The sequence below is a fragment of the Dermochelys coriacea genome, chromosome 8 (assembly GCF_009764565.3).
Source record: "Dermochelys coriacea isolate rDerCor1 chromosome 8, rDerCor1.pri.v4, whole genome shotgun sequence".
NCBI lineage: Eukaryota > Metazoa > Chordata > Testudines > Dermochelyidae > Dermochelys > Dermochelys coriacea.
The window spans coordinates 108,992,918-109,011,136 of NC_050075.1; the positions used below are offsets into that span (position 1 = coordinate 108,992,918).

General features: G+C 49.4%; 1 protein-coding gene across 2 annotated transcripts in view; it reads right to left on the reverse strand.

Annotated features, from left to right (window-relative positions):
- The window catches only part of TIE1 (tyrosine kinase with immunoglobulin like and EGF like domains 1), a 46,447-nt gene extending 34,938 nt beyond the window's left edge, over positions 1 to 11,509 (reverse strand). For both annotated transcript variants that reach the window (XM_038414548.2, XM_038414545.2), the window contains exons 1-2: positions 7,595 to 11,509; positions 6,134 to 6,421 (exon numbers count right to left, since the gene is read on the reverse strand). In XM_038414548.2, coding sequence (XP_038270476.1) covers positions 6,134 to 6,421; positions 7,595 to 7,643 — 337 coding nt within the window. In that variant the 5' untranslated portion in view covers positions 7,644 to 11,509. The remainder of the gene's footprint in view (positions 1 to 6,133; positions 6,422 to 7,594) is intronic.
- Between the last annotated feature and the right edge of the window lie 6,710 nt (positions 11,510 to 18,219).

Here is an 18,219-nt window from a genome sequence, read left to right on the forward strand (position 1 = left end):
TTTTGAGTTTTTGGCTAGCTGTTCTTCAAACTCCTTTTTGGCTTTTCTGATTACATTTTTACACTTAATTTGGCAGTGATTATGCTCCTTTCTATTTAGCTCATTAGGATTTGATTTCCACTTTTTAAAAGATGCCTTTTTATCTCTCACTGCTTCTTTTACATGGTTGTTAAGCCACAGTGGTTCTTTTTTAGTTCTTTTACTGTGTTTTTTAATTTGGCGCATACATTTAAGTTGGGATTCTATTATGGTGTCTTTGAAAAGTGTCCAAGCAGCTTGCAGGGATTTCACTCTTGTCACTGTACCTTTTAATTTCTGTTTAACTAACCCCCTCATTTTTGCATAGGTGCCCTTTCTGAAATTAAATGCCACAGTGTTGGGCTGCTCAGGTGTTCTTCCCACCACAGGAATGTTAAATGTTATTATATTATGGTCACTATTTCGAAGCGGCCCTGTTATAGTTACTTCTTGGACCAGATCCTGAGCTCCACTCAGAACTAAATCAAGAATTGCCTCTCCCCTTGTGGGTTCCTGTACCAGCTGCTCCAAGAAGCAGTCATTTAAAGTATCGAGAAATTTTGTCTCTGCTTTTCATCCTGAGGTGACATGTACGCAATCAGTATGGGGATAATTGAAATTCCCCACTATTATTGAGTTCTTTATTTTGATAGCTTCTCTAATCTCCCTTAGCATTTCATCGTCACTATCGCTGTACTGGTCAGGTGGTCAATAATAGATCCCTACTGTTATATTCTTATTAGAGCATGGAATTACTATCCATAGAGATTCTATGGAACATGTGGATTCATTTAAGATTTTTACTTCAATTCTACATTTTCTTTCACATATAGTGCCACTCCCCCACCAGCACGACCTGTTCAGTCCTTCTGATGTATTTTATTCCCTGGAATGATTGTGTCCCATTGATTGTCCTCACTCCACCAGGTTTCTGTGATGCCTATTATATCAATATCCTCCTTTAACACAAGACACTCTAGTTCAGTGGTTCTCAAAGCCGGTCCGCCGCTTGTTCAGGGAAAGCCCCTGGCGGGCGGGGCCAGTTTGTTTACCTGCTGCATCCACAGGTTTGGCTGATCGTGACTCCCACTGGCCGCAGTTCACTGCTCCAGGCCAATGGGGGCTGTGGGAAGCGGTGGCAAGCAAGTCCTTTGGCCTGCGCCGCTTCCCGCAGCCCCCGTTGGCCTGGAGTGGCAAATCGCAGCCAGTGGGAGCCGCGATCGGCTGAACTTGCGGACACAGCAGGCAAACTAATTGGCCCGGCCCGCCAGGGGCTTTCCCTGAACAAGCGGCAAACCGGCTTTGAGAACCACTGCTCTAGTTCACCCATCTTATTATTTAGACTTCTAGCATTTGTGTACAAGCACTTTAAAAACTTGTCACTGTTTATTTGTCTGCCCTTTTCAGATGTGTCAGATTCTTTTTTATGTGAATGTTTCTCATCTGATCTGGCCCATACTTTATCTCCTCCGTCCTCTCCTCCTGATTAAAACCTAGAAAATCTCTCTGAATAGACTCTCTTCTAAGAGAAGTCTCTGCCCGATCCATGTGCTCCTCTGCAGCGATCGGCTTCCCCCCCCCCCCCATCTCTTAGTTTAAAAACTGCCCTGCAACCTTTTCAATGTGAAGTGCCAGCAGCCTGGATCCACTCTAGTTTAGGTGGAGCCCATCCTTCCCATATAGGCTCCCCCATCCCAAAAGTTTCCCCAGTTTCTAACAAATCTAAACTTCTCCTCTCTACACCATTGTCTCATCCACACATTGAGACTCTGAAGCCTGCCTGTCTACCTGGTCTGGAACTGGAAGCGTTTCTGAGAATGCCACCATAGAGGTCCTGGATTTCAGTCTCTTTCCTAGCAGCCTAAATTTGGCCTCCAGGACGTCTCTCCTACCCTTCCCTATGTCATTGGTACCTACATGTACCATGACCACTGCCTCCTTCCCAGCGCTACACATAAGTCTATTTAGATGCCTCGAGAGATCCACAACCTTCGCACCAGGCAGGCAAGTCACCATACGGTTCTTCCAGTCATCACAAATTCAGCTATCTATGTTTCTAATGATCGAATCTCCCAATATTAACTCCTGCCTTTTCCTATTGTCTGGGGTTCCCTCCCCCGGAGAGGTAACCTCAGTGCAAGAGGATATCCCAACATCATCTGGAAGGAGGGTCTCAACTATGGGAAGGTTTCCCTCTTCTCCCGTTAGCTGCTCTCCTTCTCTGAGCCTTTCATCCTCCTTAACAATTCAGTGGCTGTCTGACCGGAGGTGGGACAAATCTACAGTGTCCCAGAAAGCCTCATCAGCATATCTCTCTTAGCTCTTCCAGCTCCTCGTACATGGTCTCTGAGGGCCTGGAGCTCTTTGCACCAAATGCACACATACGCCACCCGCCTACAGGGCTGGTAATCATACATGCTACACTAAGCACAATAAACAGGATAGTCCCCACTCTACTTGGACCTCTCTCTAGATCAGTGGTGGGCAACCTGCGGCCTGTGGGCTGCACGCAGCCCGTCAGGCTAATCCGCTGTGGCCCACACCGCACAGCCTGTCTCTGTGGCCCGCACTGCTTCCTGCAGCTCCCATTGGCTAGAAACATGAACCGCGGTCACTGGGAGCTATGGGCGGCTGTGCCTGAAGATGGTCAGTGTAAACAAACTGTCTCGTGGCCCGCCAGCAGATTACTCTGACGGGCCGCGTGTGGCCCGCGGGCCGCAGTTGCCCACCACTGATCTAGATCCTCACATCCAGATGATATATAAATCTTCAGTTCTCTCTGCATAACATCTCTAAGATATGGCTTTTCTTATCCATCCACACAGCTAAAACTCGTGTCCTGACTCTTATCCTCTTCTGTCTCGATTATTGCCACATCCTCTCTGACAAATGCAGTCTTGTCCCACCCGTATTCATTCAGAATGCTGCTGCAAAAATCATGTTCCTAGCCTATCACTTTGACCAGGTCAACCCTTTCTTTGAATCCCTCCAGTGGCTCCCACTTCTCTTTCGCATCCAGCATAAGCTGCTGTCTTCACTTTCAAGGCCCTTCACAGTCAATCCCACTCTAACTATCTCCTCTTAAGTCGCGTTCATTTTTCCAGTTGTCAGTGTTCTCCTCTGATCGGCCCATGATGGCCTCCATTGCCTGCTTTTTACAGTTTTAGACACCTTTGTGCTTTCTCTCATACTGCCCCATATGCATGGGAGTGGCTCCCCATAGACATCTGCAAAGCTACCTCATTGTCCACATTCAAATGTCTCTTCACAACTTTCTTTAGCCATGATGCCTACAAAAATGACAATGGTTAGGCTGCTAGTGTGCAGAGACTGCTGCTCATCATGCTGACCACCCCTCTTTGTTTATAGTCTGCCATCTGACTATATTTACCTCTTAGCTTATACTGAGAGTGTAAACTTTTGCAGGGAAAGACCACCTTTCTGTTCAGTGTTTGTGCAATGCCCAGCACATTGGAATTCTGGTCCATGACTAAAGCCCTTAAGCACAATACAAATAATAAGAATAAAGTTTGGCAAAGTTATAAGCACCTCATAACAGGGTCTTACAATGGAAAGTGTCAGGCAACCTTAACTACAGGCGTCGCTACCTATGTCCCCATCATAAACATACCCAGCATTGTAGTATCTAGGCAGTAAGATATGAATCTGAGCATGGGGGTGAGAATCCAACACTCATGGTTGCTTGTTACCTAACAATAAGGGCTGCTTAGCGCCCTTCAGGCTCTGGCCCTTGTTGGGGACAATGCAGAGTCATGCTGCCCAGAGCCCATCAGCATGCATGTATGCAATTGGGGTGGCTAGTACTACTTGGCCCTTGCACTTGGGAACATAGGGACCAGCCCTTGTGCAACCGTTGGGATGGGGGGAAGGCTTCTTGTGCTATCCCCATCCCAAGCGGAACCCAAGCATTAATCAGTTGCTGTGTCATTCCTTATAGCAACTTTAAAGTGTAGATGCTTCTGGGATCAGTACACAGCTCCCCTAAGCTGTGCCCAGGTGGATTACTCAGCAACTAATGAGTAACAGGTGTGATGTTTTACAGGCAGATTTTCCAGCTTCCTAGATCTTTGGCCATAAGAGCATTGGGCCTGAGAGTATGTCTACACAGTAAAGAAAAACCCCGTGGCTGGCCTGTGCCAGCTGACTTGTGCTCATGGGGTGTTTCATTGCTGTGTAGACTTCTGGGGTCAGGGACCCTGCAGGGTGGGAGGGTCTCAGAACTCAGGCTCCAGCCCAATCCTGAAAGTCAACAGAGCAACGGAACAGCCCAACAGCCCGAGCCAGAGTTGGTTGGCACAGGGCAGCCATGGGTTTTTCTTTTCTGTGTAGACAGACCCTGAGTGTCTGCTCCATGATGTGCTACTGGGCCAGATATAAGACTCAAGCTTGTTGCTGATCTCCAGACCCAATCTGCAGAGGCATCTGCCTGCAGAGCTGCTAGTATCTCTGTTCCCAGGGCCCTGTATCCCGGTCCTGGGGGAGCAGTCCATTTCAGCAGGCTCATGTGGTGTGACTGGTGTGCATTCACATCAGAAACTGCCTCCCTCCCCACAAACCTTCCTGATCAACAAATGCTAGTTGGCTAAGAGCCCTACACCAAATTGCCACAGCTAAGAGCATGTTGCATTGTCTAGGTCTGTCATCTTAGACTTGAGCTGCTCTCCTGAGGCCTCAGGTTGTTTTCAGCTAATGCATCCATACTCCACTTAGCTGAATGGCCGGGAGTCCTTGTACAGTCCCTTCATGGCCAGACGCAGTGTAGCCACTCCTGATTGGGCTAGCACCCCCATGGACAGTCACTCCGGCGCTGTGATGGTTTCTCTGCCAGGTCACATGGCCCTCCAGCCAGGTTACAGTCTTTAGTTCCCCCTTTCTGGGGTCACCATTGACCAGAATGAAGTCCAAAATGTCCTTGACAGAAACAAAACCCTCCTGCTGGCTCTGGAGTTATTGCTCAGCTTCTTCCCAGTTGGAGCAGGGCCGCTCCATGGATCCCTGCCTGCCTGGAGAGCATTTCCCTGACAACTCAGGGGCCTTCGGCTCCCTGCAGTCTCTATGAATATTGTGGCAGTTTCCTGTGCTTCCCCCCTCTCACTGCCTCTTATTGCTCCGAGCTTCCGGCCTTTCCTGGAACCTCCTTCCAGCTCCTTCCCCAATGGACTTTATTGCTATTTAAAACTGGCTGGTTTTACACAGGAATCACCGGATTCCCTCAGGTGGGCCCCATTCTGCAATCTCTCTGTTCTGATAGAGTCTGGCACTCGTCACTGGATGTACTGTAACAAGGTGGGTAGCTATCACCCTGACTCAAGTGCTGCTGGCCTAAGTCTCTCAGATACCTCTGCCGTGGTGTCAGCTTAGCCGGTAATTTCTTACGTCCTGCTCTGTGACGGGACCATAATTCGTACAGGGCCAGGGTGTGACCAAGAAACTAGGAGCAAACCCACAAACCAGTAAAGACTCTAGTTAGAACCGCCATCCAGTTAGAACAAGGAACTAGCTGAAATGTACCAGACCAAGCTGCCCCGGACAGAAATAAAAGGGTCCAAGTCAAACTCTCCAGTAGGGACCCGTCGTCAATGACCTGCCGAAAGCAGAGAAGCTTGTGATGTGCTCCACGCTGAGCCTCGCCCCTCAAAAAGAACCCTGAGCTCAGGAAGGGGATATATCCTTAGAGCCCAGGCAATGGAGAAACTCACATATGCTCCTTTGTAACAGCAAGGCTGGCCTTTTCTAGCTGTTCAATGCCACTTTCGTGGCCCCAGCAGCTCTGGGCTTCCCAAAGTCCTGTGATTTCTGAGGCAATCCTGGGAATCAGCCCACAGCCAGACTCCCATGCTGACATAATGAGGTTTGACCTGGTCACTAGAAGCTCTGCCCTTAGCCAAGGTACCTTTGGTAGTTCAGCTGCTCAAATACCATTCTCTGGCCTCTGCGTGCTAACAGCCTCAGGAGGCAGCATAACTCTGGCCTGTCCAGTGCTATTGCACTTGGCACGCCCACACATATGCTCAGCCATTGCCAGGCTGATGTCGCACGCCCAGACTCCTCAGGGAACACTTGGGGCAGGCCTGCAGTTCCTGCAGCCACTTACCATTCCGGCTGTTATGCACATAGACCACCCTGGCCTGCTCCATCTGGGTCTTCCCCAAGCAGTATAAAATCCCCACCAGATCTGCCATTGAAAAGCCTCTGGCTTGGACCTCATTGCTGCGATTCCTATAGTTCTGGAACTTTGTGTTGGGATGAGTCATCACTATTTTATTGTCCCTCTCGATCTGGAGGTAGCTCACAGCTCGCTCGCCCATCACACAGGAGAGGTAGAAGCTGGTGTGAGACGGACTTTGCACATTGGCGACCAGAGTAATGTCCAGAATGGCAGCTGTGCAGGAGGGATAAGATCGAGAGAGAGCATGTGAGGAGCCACGGTCCAGACACAGCATAGCAGAACACAGCCTTTGGCTCTCCTGGGTCTCAACCTGCCCCTGTCTCTAAGACATGAACCTTCAAGTCAGTCCCAGAACACCTTTGACATCTACCCTGGCTGCAGGTGACTGCGTGGCTGAGCAGGACCAACTGCCAGCACATGGCTAGGCCTGATCCAGTGCGAGAACAATGAACAAGTGAGGAGCTCTGGGTAGGGCACATTTCCTGCAGCATCAATGGGACCCCCGGCTGTTCCCCGCCCTTGCCCTGCCAGCCAGAGGGAGGGGTGTTCCCCTCTCTCTTTTGACTGTGGCTCTCCCGCTAGGATGTGCCTACTGGTGAGCAGGATCATGGCAGTTGCTATTACAAGCCATGTGATCCAGCCATAAAATCTCTGCTCTTTTCTCCCCAAAAGCTTCTGCTCCCTGCCCCGAACCATAGTGCACTCTTACTGGGAGGGGAGAGGGAAAGCGGGGAGGGGGACTAGAACAGTGTATCTGCCCCAGCCTGATGCCTCTTGGATGGTTCAGCAGACAGTCCAGATGGTGACAGTAGCAACAGGGGAAATTCTGGCCTTTTTTCTAATGAAGCCCATTCTTTAGTGGCCCAGAATTGCCACACACGTGGCATCAGTGGGGCAGGTGATTTCTCTAGGGTCCAAAGTCTCAGAGCTCCCTTTTAACCCCAGATCTTGTCCCATCATCCAGGAACTGCTTAGGAGTCCCATCTAAGGGTGAGACAGACAGAGGTGAAGGGAGTCTACTGTCCCAGAGCCTCAGCACTGCATCCTGCCAGCTCAGCTAGTTGGTTGGGGAGCCATGCTGGTCACTGCCTCTTTCCAGCTGTTAAGACCTTCGGAGTCCCAAATGGAATAGTTTTCCTTGCCACCCTTTCAGCCCCATTTCTCCAACCATGCACCCTCCAGAGCAGGTAACCAGTGCCTTGTCACCATTCCTAGACCGTCCTGCAGGAATCTCGCCCCAGCGCAGCTGCAGCATTACAACTGCATGGCCCGAAGCAGACTTTATGGAAACTGATCACCCTGGCTATGCAATCAACAAGCCCCTGGAAATTCTTTGGGGAACCAGTGCAGATGCCATGGGTTTCCCACCAGGGGAAAGAAATTTACCTGTCAGGTGCAGGAGGAGGAAAAGAAGATACAACTCCTGGAATCTCATGGCCCTGAAGTGCGTCCTAAATCTGCCCAGCGTCAGGAAAGCCCAAACATGCCCGACGGGAGAGAGACCGAGCTAGCTGGGGAGGCGGTCCCCCTGCCCGGTGGGTTCCCTTTAGTTTTTAGTTCCAGTCACAGTGACGGGGGCGGAAGTCCAGGAAGGAAGTGGTGCTGCTCATATCAGAGACACAGCGAGAGAGAAGCTTCCCCTTTCCTAAGTGGAAAACACTCTGTTCCCAGTCGCCCGGCTCAGCTCCTTTTGGAATCTCAGCAGGATGCTGGAGGCTGGTCTACTCGGAGGCAGATTCCAGCATGAGCAGAACGCAGCACAAACAGAAAGTCTCTGTGAGCAGAGGTATCCCAGGTCTGGTTCCAGGCTGCTGATCTGTCAGGGTAACTAGGGCCCTGCCCAGAATTCTCAAAGCATGTTCCAGCTTCCCTGGGGTTCAAGCTGCTCCTCCAATCATGCGTCGTTTGCATCCACATCCATGATAAGAGGTAACATTGGCCGTCTGCTTCCTCTCGTACAGTGGCAGGCACATTCTGGAGCCAGACTGAGCAGCTCAGTGCCCTTGAACTCCAAGCAAACTCATCCGGCAAGTAAGGCAGCTGGTGCCAGAGGAACTGTGGAGGGCCCAATGTGAATAATGTCTGTGGGAAGGACTCTCCCGGACAGGGCTGAGCTGGGGGAGGGGAGAGGATCTGGTGGAGGAATCCCAACAGCAGTGAAATGAAATCCTGTTTCCCATGCAGCATTTCCTGCTCTCCACCCATTGTTCTAACATGTCTCTGACTCTAGGAGAAGGAGAGTAATGTGTGGCATGGTCTGTGCTGCCATACAGATGCTGTTCCTTAGGGAATGGATGGATCTGGAATGCAAAGACTGCAAATCCTTTTGCATTTCATGCAGCTTCCCTTCTGCAAGCTCCCCAAGCCCCAGCTCTGTGGGTAGCGTGCTACAAACCAGCCCACCAGGAAACACATTCACCAGAATGACAGAGGAGAGGGAATTGGTGCCTAGCTGTACTACTGTAAACAGTCACTTTAACATGGATTTAAAGAAAGACTGAAAAATCGAGACGGTTCAGGGAAGAGCTACAAGTGACTGGAGGTCTGGAAAAGACACCTCACAGTGAGGCACTTAAGGGGCTCAATCTACTTGGCTTATTTGAAGGATGGTAAGAGGTGACTTGATTACAGTCTAAAGCATCTTCACAGGCAGAAGATATCTGACATCACGGGGCTTGCTGATCAGGGAGAACAAGGCAGAAGGAGATCCAAAGCCTAAACGCTGAAGTTAGATATACTCAAACTGGAAATAAGAAGCACATTTTTGACAATCAGGATATTTAGCCATTGTCCCCAGGGTTGTGGTAAATCTACTGTCACTTAGAGTCTTTCAGTTCAGAATGGATTGATTCCTAAGAGAGACATTTGACCTGAGTGCATTAGGCTGGGGAGTGTTCATTTATACCAGCAGGGGAAGCAGGGAGAGGAAGTGGTGGTGGTGGTGAATAAATCCCTATGCACCCCAGGGATGACTGGGAAAATTCTGAGAGCGGTGTGATTCAGGTTGGATTAGATGTTTCCATTGGTCACATCTGACCTTAAAATCTCTATGAAACATTCTGAACACTCAGAATATAGATTAGTGATCACAGCTAGTATGAACTAATGCAGAAGGAAAACCTTGTGGCTAAGACACTGGGGACACATGGGATACGGGACATCTGGGTTCAAATCTCCTGCACTGCCATGGACTCTGTGCGACTGTGGGCAAGCCACGCTGAGCTCAGTTTTCAGAAGTGCTGAATCTCAGCTGAAGTCAAAGGGAACATGTGCTCACACCCTAAGCATCAGGCCCCTAACTTCTGTGACAGTTCTCCAGGTGTAGAATGGGGATGGCATTTCCCTACCTTGCTGCGGGTCAGGAGGATAAAATCCATTTATGTTTGAGACGTGCAGATACTGTGGGCAAGGAAGCCATAGATATACCTAGAGAGCTAAAACTGCCCTTGGGAGGCCTGTGAACAGCACTAATCTTGGGGGACAAATCCTGTTGCTAGCTGCCCTGATTCATTCCTCCTTGACAGAAAGGGCCATTCTGCTCTCAGTTACATCCAGATAAAAAGGCAAAATGTTAATCATGAATAAGAGAAGCTTCCAATGTTATTACCATCTTCTGTGTATCCCTTAATGCCACAGGGCCATCTGTAGCAGATTACATAAAACATGCTTCCCAGCACACCTTTCTACCTGTCTGCCCAGGATATCAATTACCTAAACATTCAGAAGTACAATACAGAATTAGAAAGCAGAGGTGCAGACATCACAATCTGACACAGCTGCATCCCATAAGCACTGGACAGTCCAGATCCATTGGATTAATGCTGACAAGGAGCTAAGGATGGGTGCAAGGTCTCCAGAGCCAGTGTGGAGTCCCCTTGCCTTCTGTGGATCTGCCAAGATCCATGGGTTTCAAGATGGAACTGTGGCACATTCAGTATTGGATGATTTGGGGGAAACTTGATGAAAGGCTCATCACAGCATTCTCCTTCCCCTTAGTCTCCCTCTCCTGAGTTTCCCATGCAGGGAGGCGAGTAATCTAGGGGTAAATAATTCAGTAACTTGGTCCTGAATTTCTAGAAATGACTGTGCATTACTAAATATTACTATTTGCTGTGTTATTACAGATTCCTCACAGAGTGGATGAATTCTTACACTACTCTTAGGAAATTAATGGACTTATTTTAAATAATACGTTTCTTTGATTATCATTCCATAACCAATGTGTACAGAATACCACATACCCAGAGATGTGTTAAATTCAATGATGGATACCCACAGTGCAGTGTCATGGATTCTGTGCCTGGTCGCGGAGATTAACCCACCTTATAAACAGTCTGAAAATCAGTGAAAGAACAGAGAAGGGGAAATTGGAGGCAGTGTGCCCAGCTCAGTGTAGGTTGCCTTGTCTAGCCACAGTGAGAATGTCAGGGAATGCTGGAATGTGTAATCATCGGTGGAAAAGTGAGTGTAGACTGGGTACAGACAGTTACACAACCACATGGGCTGGATTTGCTCTGAGCAGGATTAGCTGTTGCAGTGATCAGAATGCCTGTGCCCCATCTATGCTACATTCTGGGGCTAGGATTCCTACGAGGCCCATTGCAGACACAGACATTAGACCTCTAACTCTACCAAACTGTATCCAAGAGCCGGTGCTCCTGGATGGCCTTGGGAAAAGGTTCCAAGCATTGTTCTTTCTTGGTTTAGGGGCCACTTGAAACTTAGCTGCCTGATTTGAAACCTTATGAGTGGTGACCTAGTGCTTTCATTATGTGAGATTAAAAGAGCTGGACTGGGATCAGAAGGGTGGGGGATGCTGAGGAGAGAACAATAGAAATTGTATGTCTGGGTAAACATGTTTGGGAGGACGTTTAAAGCAGCACAAAACCAACTCTCCTTCACTGATTTCCAGCCCTCCTCCCCTTACCACATTTTACAAACTTCAGTTATACATAGAAGGCTAAAAGCCTAACATGTTTCAAGACTGAGCTTGATCAAGTGTTCTAGAGGGGATGGTATGATGAGACTGCCTGAACCCGCAACATGTACAGGGAATACAGGGACTTGACAACTGCTGGTGCTGTTACACAGTGCTACCATGATATGGGTGCCCGCCGTCATGCCCATGCTCACTCTACTCAGATCATGAAGGTTGAGGAGATTGCTGCTAGCAAGTGCCGTAGACCTGCAGTCAAGAAATTCCATGATTCGAAAATCAAGTTCCCTCTGCCACACACAGTTCTGGGTTGTCTTCTAAATGCAAGAACATTCTGTTTGCTCTGTGTTACAATAAAATTCTTATTGGAGGAAAAAAAAAAAAGACATGCAGCCAATCTGTGACTGCTAGCAGCAAATATCTCCAACTGCTGGCTTTGGGACACTAGAGGGGGGAAGGACTCTGAGTTACTACAGAGAATCCTTTCCAAGGTGTCTGGCTGGTGGGTCTTGCCCACATGCTCAGGGTCTAACTGATTGCCACATTTGGGGTAGGGAAGGAATTTCCCCCCAGGTCAGATTGGCAGAGATCCTGGGGGGTTTTAGCCTTTTCTGCAGCACGGGTCACTTGCAGGTTTACACTGGTATAAATGGTGGATTCTCTGTAACTTGAGGTCTTTAAACCATGATATGAGGACTTCAGTAACTCAGCCAGAGGTTAGGGATCTCTTACAGGAGCGGGTGGGCGAGGTTCTGTGGTCTGCATTGTGCAGGAGGTCAGACTAGATGGTCACGATGGTCCCTTTTGGCTTTAAAGTCAATGAGTCTAAGAGGCATCAGGTGCACAACAAACAGCTAAGCTCATTGCGTGCAATGCCTCAGCACTGCACCACACATTACAGACCCCACAGTGCATCATGCAAGACTTCGACCTGTACAACACCCAACAGTACACACAGGCCTACAGAAAACACTAAGTGACTCCCAGAAAAGGGACTGCATGCTTGCAGTTAATCCCATGTACTACAGCCTATCCTAGGGAAAAGCACCATCAATCTTCAGCCGATAAACGTCACACACTGTTGTTACCCACTGAACTCTCAACTGTTCCCATGTGAAACCTAATGCTGTCTGGGCAAAAATCCTGTTAACGAGCTTTGTGTTTTAGTTTGTCCTGAACCTATAGGACATCCTGCTAAAAATCTAAAGAAAACATGCACAGGAACGGGAAATCCATTCGTTGTTTCCGACTATTTACACTGCACTCAGGGGAGGCACATGCCCCCGAAGCACAGCGTCCATGGAGTGATTAAAGCAGACCCAGGCTCTGCTGCACCTTTGCCAGCTCTTCACAGTGTCCTGGAAAAGAACCAACAGACTCTTATTTCTAACACTGCACATACACTAGCGCCCCTCAGCGATGGAAACAGCACATCCAGTATATGCTCTGTTTAGAACACATGGACGCCTGACAGAGATGGCCCCTGCGCACAGCCTGAAAAACAGTTGTGCTATTTAGTCGATTTAAGTCCATTTATCAACATTAAGTGGGCCAGGACTCTGGAAAACACACACAACATTCTAGGCACTACCGTAATCAAATAATTACTATTGATTAGTATGGTGTGATATAGCGTGGCCCGAGGACAGCAGGAGAGTGTTAGAAGGGAGCCTTATTCCCTGTAGAGGGAAGAAAGTTTCCTATAGATTAATTAAAGCACCTGAAGCCAATTAAAGCACCTGAAGCCAGTCACCTGATAAAACCCCCCTGCTTCAATCAGACAAGGGAAGGAGTTGAAGCAGAGTGGATTGGTGTTGGAGCAGAGAGCAGTTTGGAGAAGTTGAAGCAGAGTGGATTGATGTTGGAGTAGAGAGCAGTTTGGAGGGAAGCAGAGGAAAGTTTGGAGAAGTGCTGCGGTGGGCTAAGAAGACCAAGACCCTAGGTAAAGGGACACCTGGTTTGTGCAGAGGGAGGGCAGGAAGCCACACAAGCTGAAGGGGAGGAGAGGGAAGTAGCCAGGAGACGGAACCGTTAGTTCAAGCGGTTTACTACTATCCCTAGGGCCCCAGGGCTGGGACCCGGAGTAGAGGGCGGGCCTGGGTCCCTCGCTCTCCACTCCCCTCTTCTAGGACACTAGTGGGACAGTTAATACCCCAGTTCGGGGGTGAGAAATGATGCCCTGAACCCTCCCCAAGAAGAGAAAGCATGAGATCCATCAGAGTAGTGCCAGCAATTTGCCACAATTGATAAAGGACCACGAACATACATCACTTCCATATAGAAGAAAGATACCCTAAATCGCTCAACTGGATGCATGTGTCAACTGAGTAACTATTGTGACAGGTTAGACTCCCCTGTCCGAGATGCCACCTGATGTACTGAGGTTTCACTGAGCCCCTCCTGCTCCACCAGCCAGGATTCCCTCTCCCTGTTTTGCTGAATTAGGCTCTTCAGCCTCTTGCAGCTCATATCTACAGATATGGAATCCTAGAAAACTAGGACTGGAAGAGACCTCAGGAGGTCATCCAGTCCAAACCACTGCTCAAAGCAGGACCAACACCAACTAAATAATCCCAGCCAGGGCTTTATCAAGCTGGGCCTTAAAAACCTCTAAGGATGGAGATTCCACTACCTCCCTAGGTAACCCAGTCCAGTGCTTCACCACCCTCCTAGTGAAATAGTGTTTCCTAATATACAACCTAGACTGCCCCCACTGCAACTTGAGACCATTGCTCCTTGTTCTGTCATCTGCTACCACTGAGAACAGCTCACCCCCACTAACCACAATGTGATGAATGAATAAAGAGCCTTTTCTAGTCAATCCATTAAGTTTTATTATACTCACAAACATAGAGACAGCAAAGCAAAGTAAGATAACCTGGGGAAAAATGGCGAACAACATGGGGGTAGGGGGAGAACAAGGACAGCTTGCTTACAATCGCACTGCAGTAACAATCAGAGATGTGGGAATGGGTGCCTTCTAGTCCTTGTATCCTCCCCTGGAGTGGAGTGCAAGGGATACTGGACCCCCCCCCCACACACACACACCCGTGACATCGTAGGATGTCTGGGAGAGGAGGATGTCAGATTTGGTGAGGATGGCAGCAGGTTCAGCATAGGTTACAGAGGGACTCTAGCATCCAGCTGCCTTTCTTGAACCTCAACCAGATGCCTCAACATGTCTGTTGGCTCCCTTATAATCCGCAGCATCTTGTCCTGCATGTCACGCTCGTGTTCTCCACATGCTCTCCTGTCTTTGCTGTTCTTGTGCAGGCTGTTGGACAGTGCAATCCTCCATGTGCTGAGCTCCATCTTGTCACTCTCAGAGGTGTGCATTATTAACTCACTGAACACGTTCTCCCAAGTCTTCTTTTTCCGCCTTCTAATCTGGGGAAGTCTCTGTCTCGGTGTGGAGGATGTGCTGGCAGATAAGGTTTCAGCTGCAAGGAATGCAGAGCACAAGGGTAGCACTGACAGTGCATACATTGTTTCTGGTGCAAGGTTAATTCTTTTAACACCCCTCAATGCACTTCCCTACAAGCCACAATGTAATCACAACCGTTGGCTACTGCAAGAGTCGTTTTGCTGCTCCAGCCATGGTGATTAAGGCCATGAGGCACAGGCAAAAGATCTTGTGCTGCTTCTTTTGTGAAGACATCCTTGGAATCACTGGTTCTGACCTCATAAAAGCCCCCTTTCCCTAAGCAACCTGGATAGTGCTTGAAGACAGGCACCACTGTAAAGCTCCCCAAATAGTTTGATTGTTACAAAAGTGGCACCAGGTTTGGGGGAAGGGAGACAGACAGGAAGTGCCTCACACAAAATTTTTTTTTTTAAATGCCTGGTTGCAATACACGGTGATCCCTTCCAACCACAGCCAGGGCATGCTCGGGAAAGCATGCTTGTGTGACCCCGAATTCACCGAACAGGGGTGGATTACTTGTCAAATTGCTTGGGGTTTAAGGGCTAGCATTTAAAAAATTCCCCCGTTTTCCGTAGCTGACCATATGCGATATCACTCTCCTGAGGGTAACAGAGGCACAAAGGGAGCAGCTTCTGCAAGCGTCTGGGTAGAGACCTGGTCCTTTTGCTGCAATGATGCCAGAAGAGTTAATACTGCAGTGGCGTGGGAAAGTGTCCTACCGTCATGGATGAAATAAGGCAGCCCTTCCCAGAAACCTTCTGCAAAGCATTGCAGAGTACCTCCATGAAAGCTTCCTAGAGATCTCCATGGATGATTCCAGGGCCATCCCCATGCACATAAACAGTCTTTTTCGGAGAGTACCCTCTGCATAGCTGGAGTGGCTACCGATAACCACTATACCTATTTTTTTGTTCAGATTCAACATTAAAAAAATAGCATGTAACCCCTACAGTTTGACTGGAAATGTGGACTCCCCAGAGGTGCCTTCCCCAGCATCACTGCCAACAACTGGTTCTGTGAGGGGCTAGGCTCCAGAGTTAAAAAAAGTTCTTGGCCATCGAGGAGAATGGATCCTCTGCTTGCCTGCCTCACATTTGCCTCCTCCTCAACGTCCTCCTTGTTGTTGCTCAAGGTTGCCCGGGACTCCTGGAAAGTATCCACGGAGCATTTTGTGGTAGTGATGGGGTTGCTGCTAAGAACTGCATGCAGCTCCTCATAGAAGCGGCGTGTCTGTGGCTCAGAACCAGAATGACTGTTCGTCTTCCTTGTCTTCTGGTATGCTTGCCGAAGCTCATTTATTTTCATGTCCCTGATGTAGCCCTTCTCCCCCATGCCCCGTGCAATTTTGGCATAGATGTTAACGTTTCTTCTGCTGGATCAGAGCTCTGCCTGCACAGACTCGTCTCCCCATATGTGGGGAGTTTCTAATCTGCCGGGGGGTGCTCCCCCCCCCGGCTTTGCCCAGGCCCTGCCCTCACTCCACCCCTTCCCCTAATGCCCCAACCCTGCCCTGCTTCTTCCCACCCCTGTTCTGTCCCCTGCCCCGAGTGCGCTGCACCCTCACCCCTTCTCCCTCCCCTCAATGTTTCCTGGCACCGCAAAACAGCTGATCCACGGCAGGTGGTAGGTGCTAGAAGGGGGAGGTGCTGATTGGTGCAGCCCGCTGGTGGGCAGGAGGCACTGTGGGGGGTGCAGGGGGGAGAGGCATTGATAGGGGGCTGCTGAGCACCTACCATTTTTTTTACCGTGGCTTCTCCAGCCCCGGAGCACTCATGGAGTCGGCACCTATGTTTCTCCCCACACAGCAATAAGCAATTTGGAGATCATGGTGTTACTGGGGCAGGCTCATACCGTGGAACACCAATTCTGGGCCCGGGAAACAAGCAGTGACTGGTGGGACCGCATAGTGTTGTGGGTTTGGGATGATTCCCAGTGTCTCCGAAACTTTCGCATGCGTAAGGGCACTTTCATGGAACTTTGTGACTTGCTTTCCCCTGCCCTGAAGCACAAGAATACCAAGATGAGAGCAGCCCTCACAGTTCACAAGCAAGTGACAATAGCCCTGTGGAAGCTTGCAACGCCAGACAGCTACCGGTCAGTCAGTAATCAATTTGGAGTGGGCAAATTTATTGTGGGGGTTGCTGTGATGCAAGTAGCCAATGCAATCATTGAGCTGCTGCTATCAAAGGTAGTGACTCTGGAAAATGTGCAGGTCATACTAGATAGCTTTGCTGCAATGGGATTCCCTAACTGTGGTAGGGCTATAGACGAAACGCATATCCCTATCTTGGGACCGGACCACCAGGGCAGCCAGTACATAAACCGCAAGTAGTACTTGTCATTGGTGCTGCAAGCACTGGTGGATCAGAAGGGACATTTCACCAACATCAACGTGGGATGGCCAGGAAAGGTTCATGATGCTCGCGTCTTCAGGAACTTAGAAGTTTTTAAGGTCAGGCTTGACAAACCCTAAAGAAGGAGATTCCACCACCTCCCTAGGTAACGCATTCCAGTGTTTCACCACCCTCCTAGTGGTAAGCCATAGCCTTTCGGCTTCTGCAACCTTCATAACAGCAGCGCCCTCCTCTCACATACCAAGCAAAGCACGCTGAGCTGGCCATTTAGTGCTGCAGTTTTCCTGTTAACATGCAGCAGCAGAAACCAAACTAACCCCCCCACATCCAATTCTCTGGGATGATTGCTTTACTCCTCACCCCACCACATGGCTGGTATCAGGGAAGATCCCTGCTAGCCAAATGCGAACAGCTCAGCGCCAATGCCCCTCCCCCAACCATGTGACTAACGGTGGGGAGGATTTCTTTTCAGCCACAGGCAAACACCCCAGTAGGAACGGCACCTCTGAATGTCCCCTTAATTAAATTCCCCTATTTCAACCAGGTTACCATGAATGATATCACTCTCCTGAGGATAACACATAGAGATAAAGAATGGATGTTGCTTGAATGCCAGCAAACACCGGGACCACACAGTACCAGGCTTTGTCATGCAATGATACCAGATTACTTGCTACTAGCATGGCGTGGTAAAGTGTCCTACCATGGAGGACAGTTTCTGCTCTCCCCAGAAACTTCTGCAAAGACTTTTAGAGTACCTCTAGGAGAGCTTCATGGAGATGTCCCTGGAGGATTTCTGCTCCATCCCCAGACACATTAACAGACTTTTCCAGTAGCTGTACTGGCCATGAATGCATCCCAAGTCCTCAGGGCTACTTAATCATTAAAAAATGCTTGCTTTTAAAACATGTATTATATTAAAAAGTGTGATGGGGCAAGGGCGGATGGCTATAGAAAAGTAGTCTTGGCAGATGGTTTGGCAGCGGAGGTAGAAGCTTGGGGGGGTGACGGAGGGGTAGGCGGGGGAGGGGGAGCTCGGGCTGCTGGAGGGGTCTCCCCCGTCTCATCCCCCGCCATCATGAGCAAAGAGGAAAGGGGGACATCAAAAGGAGGAGGGGAGAGGGGAAGCAGGTCGACCACTCCTCCCCGCTAGGCTGCAGGCAGGGGAGGAGGGCGCCAAAAGGGGTGGGCTGGACGGGGGGCAATCAGGGGTTAGGGGTCAGTCACCGACACAAGGTGGAAATTCCGGCTCCTCTTGGTGCACTACGGGGGGCAGGATTCAACAACATTGAAGATG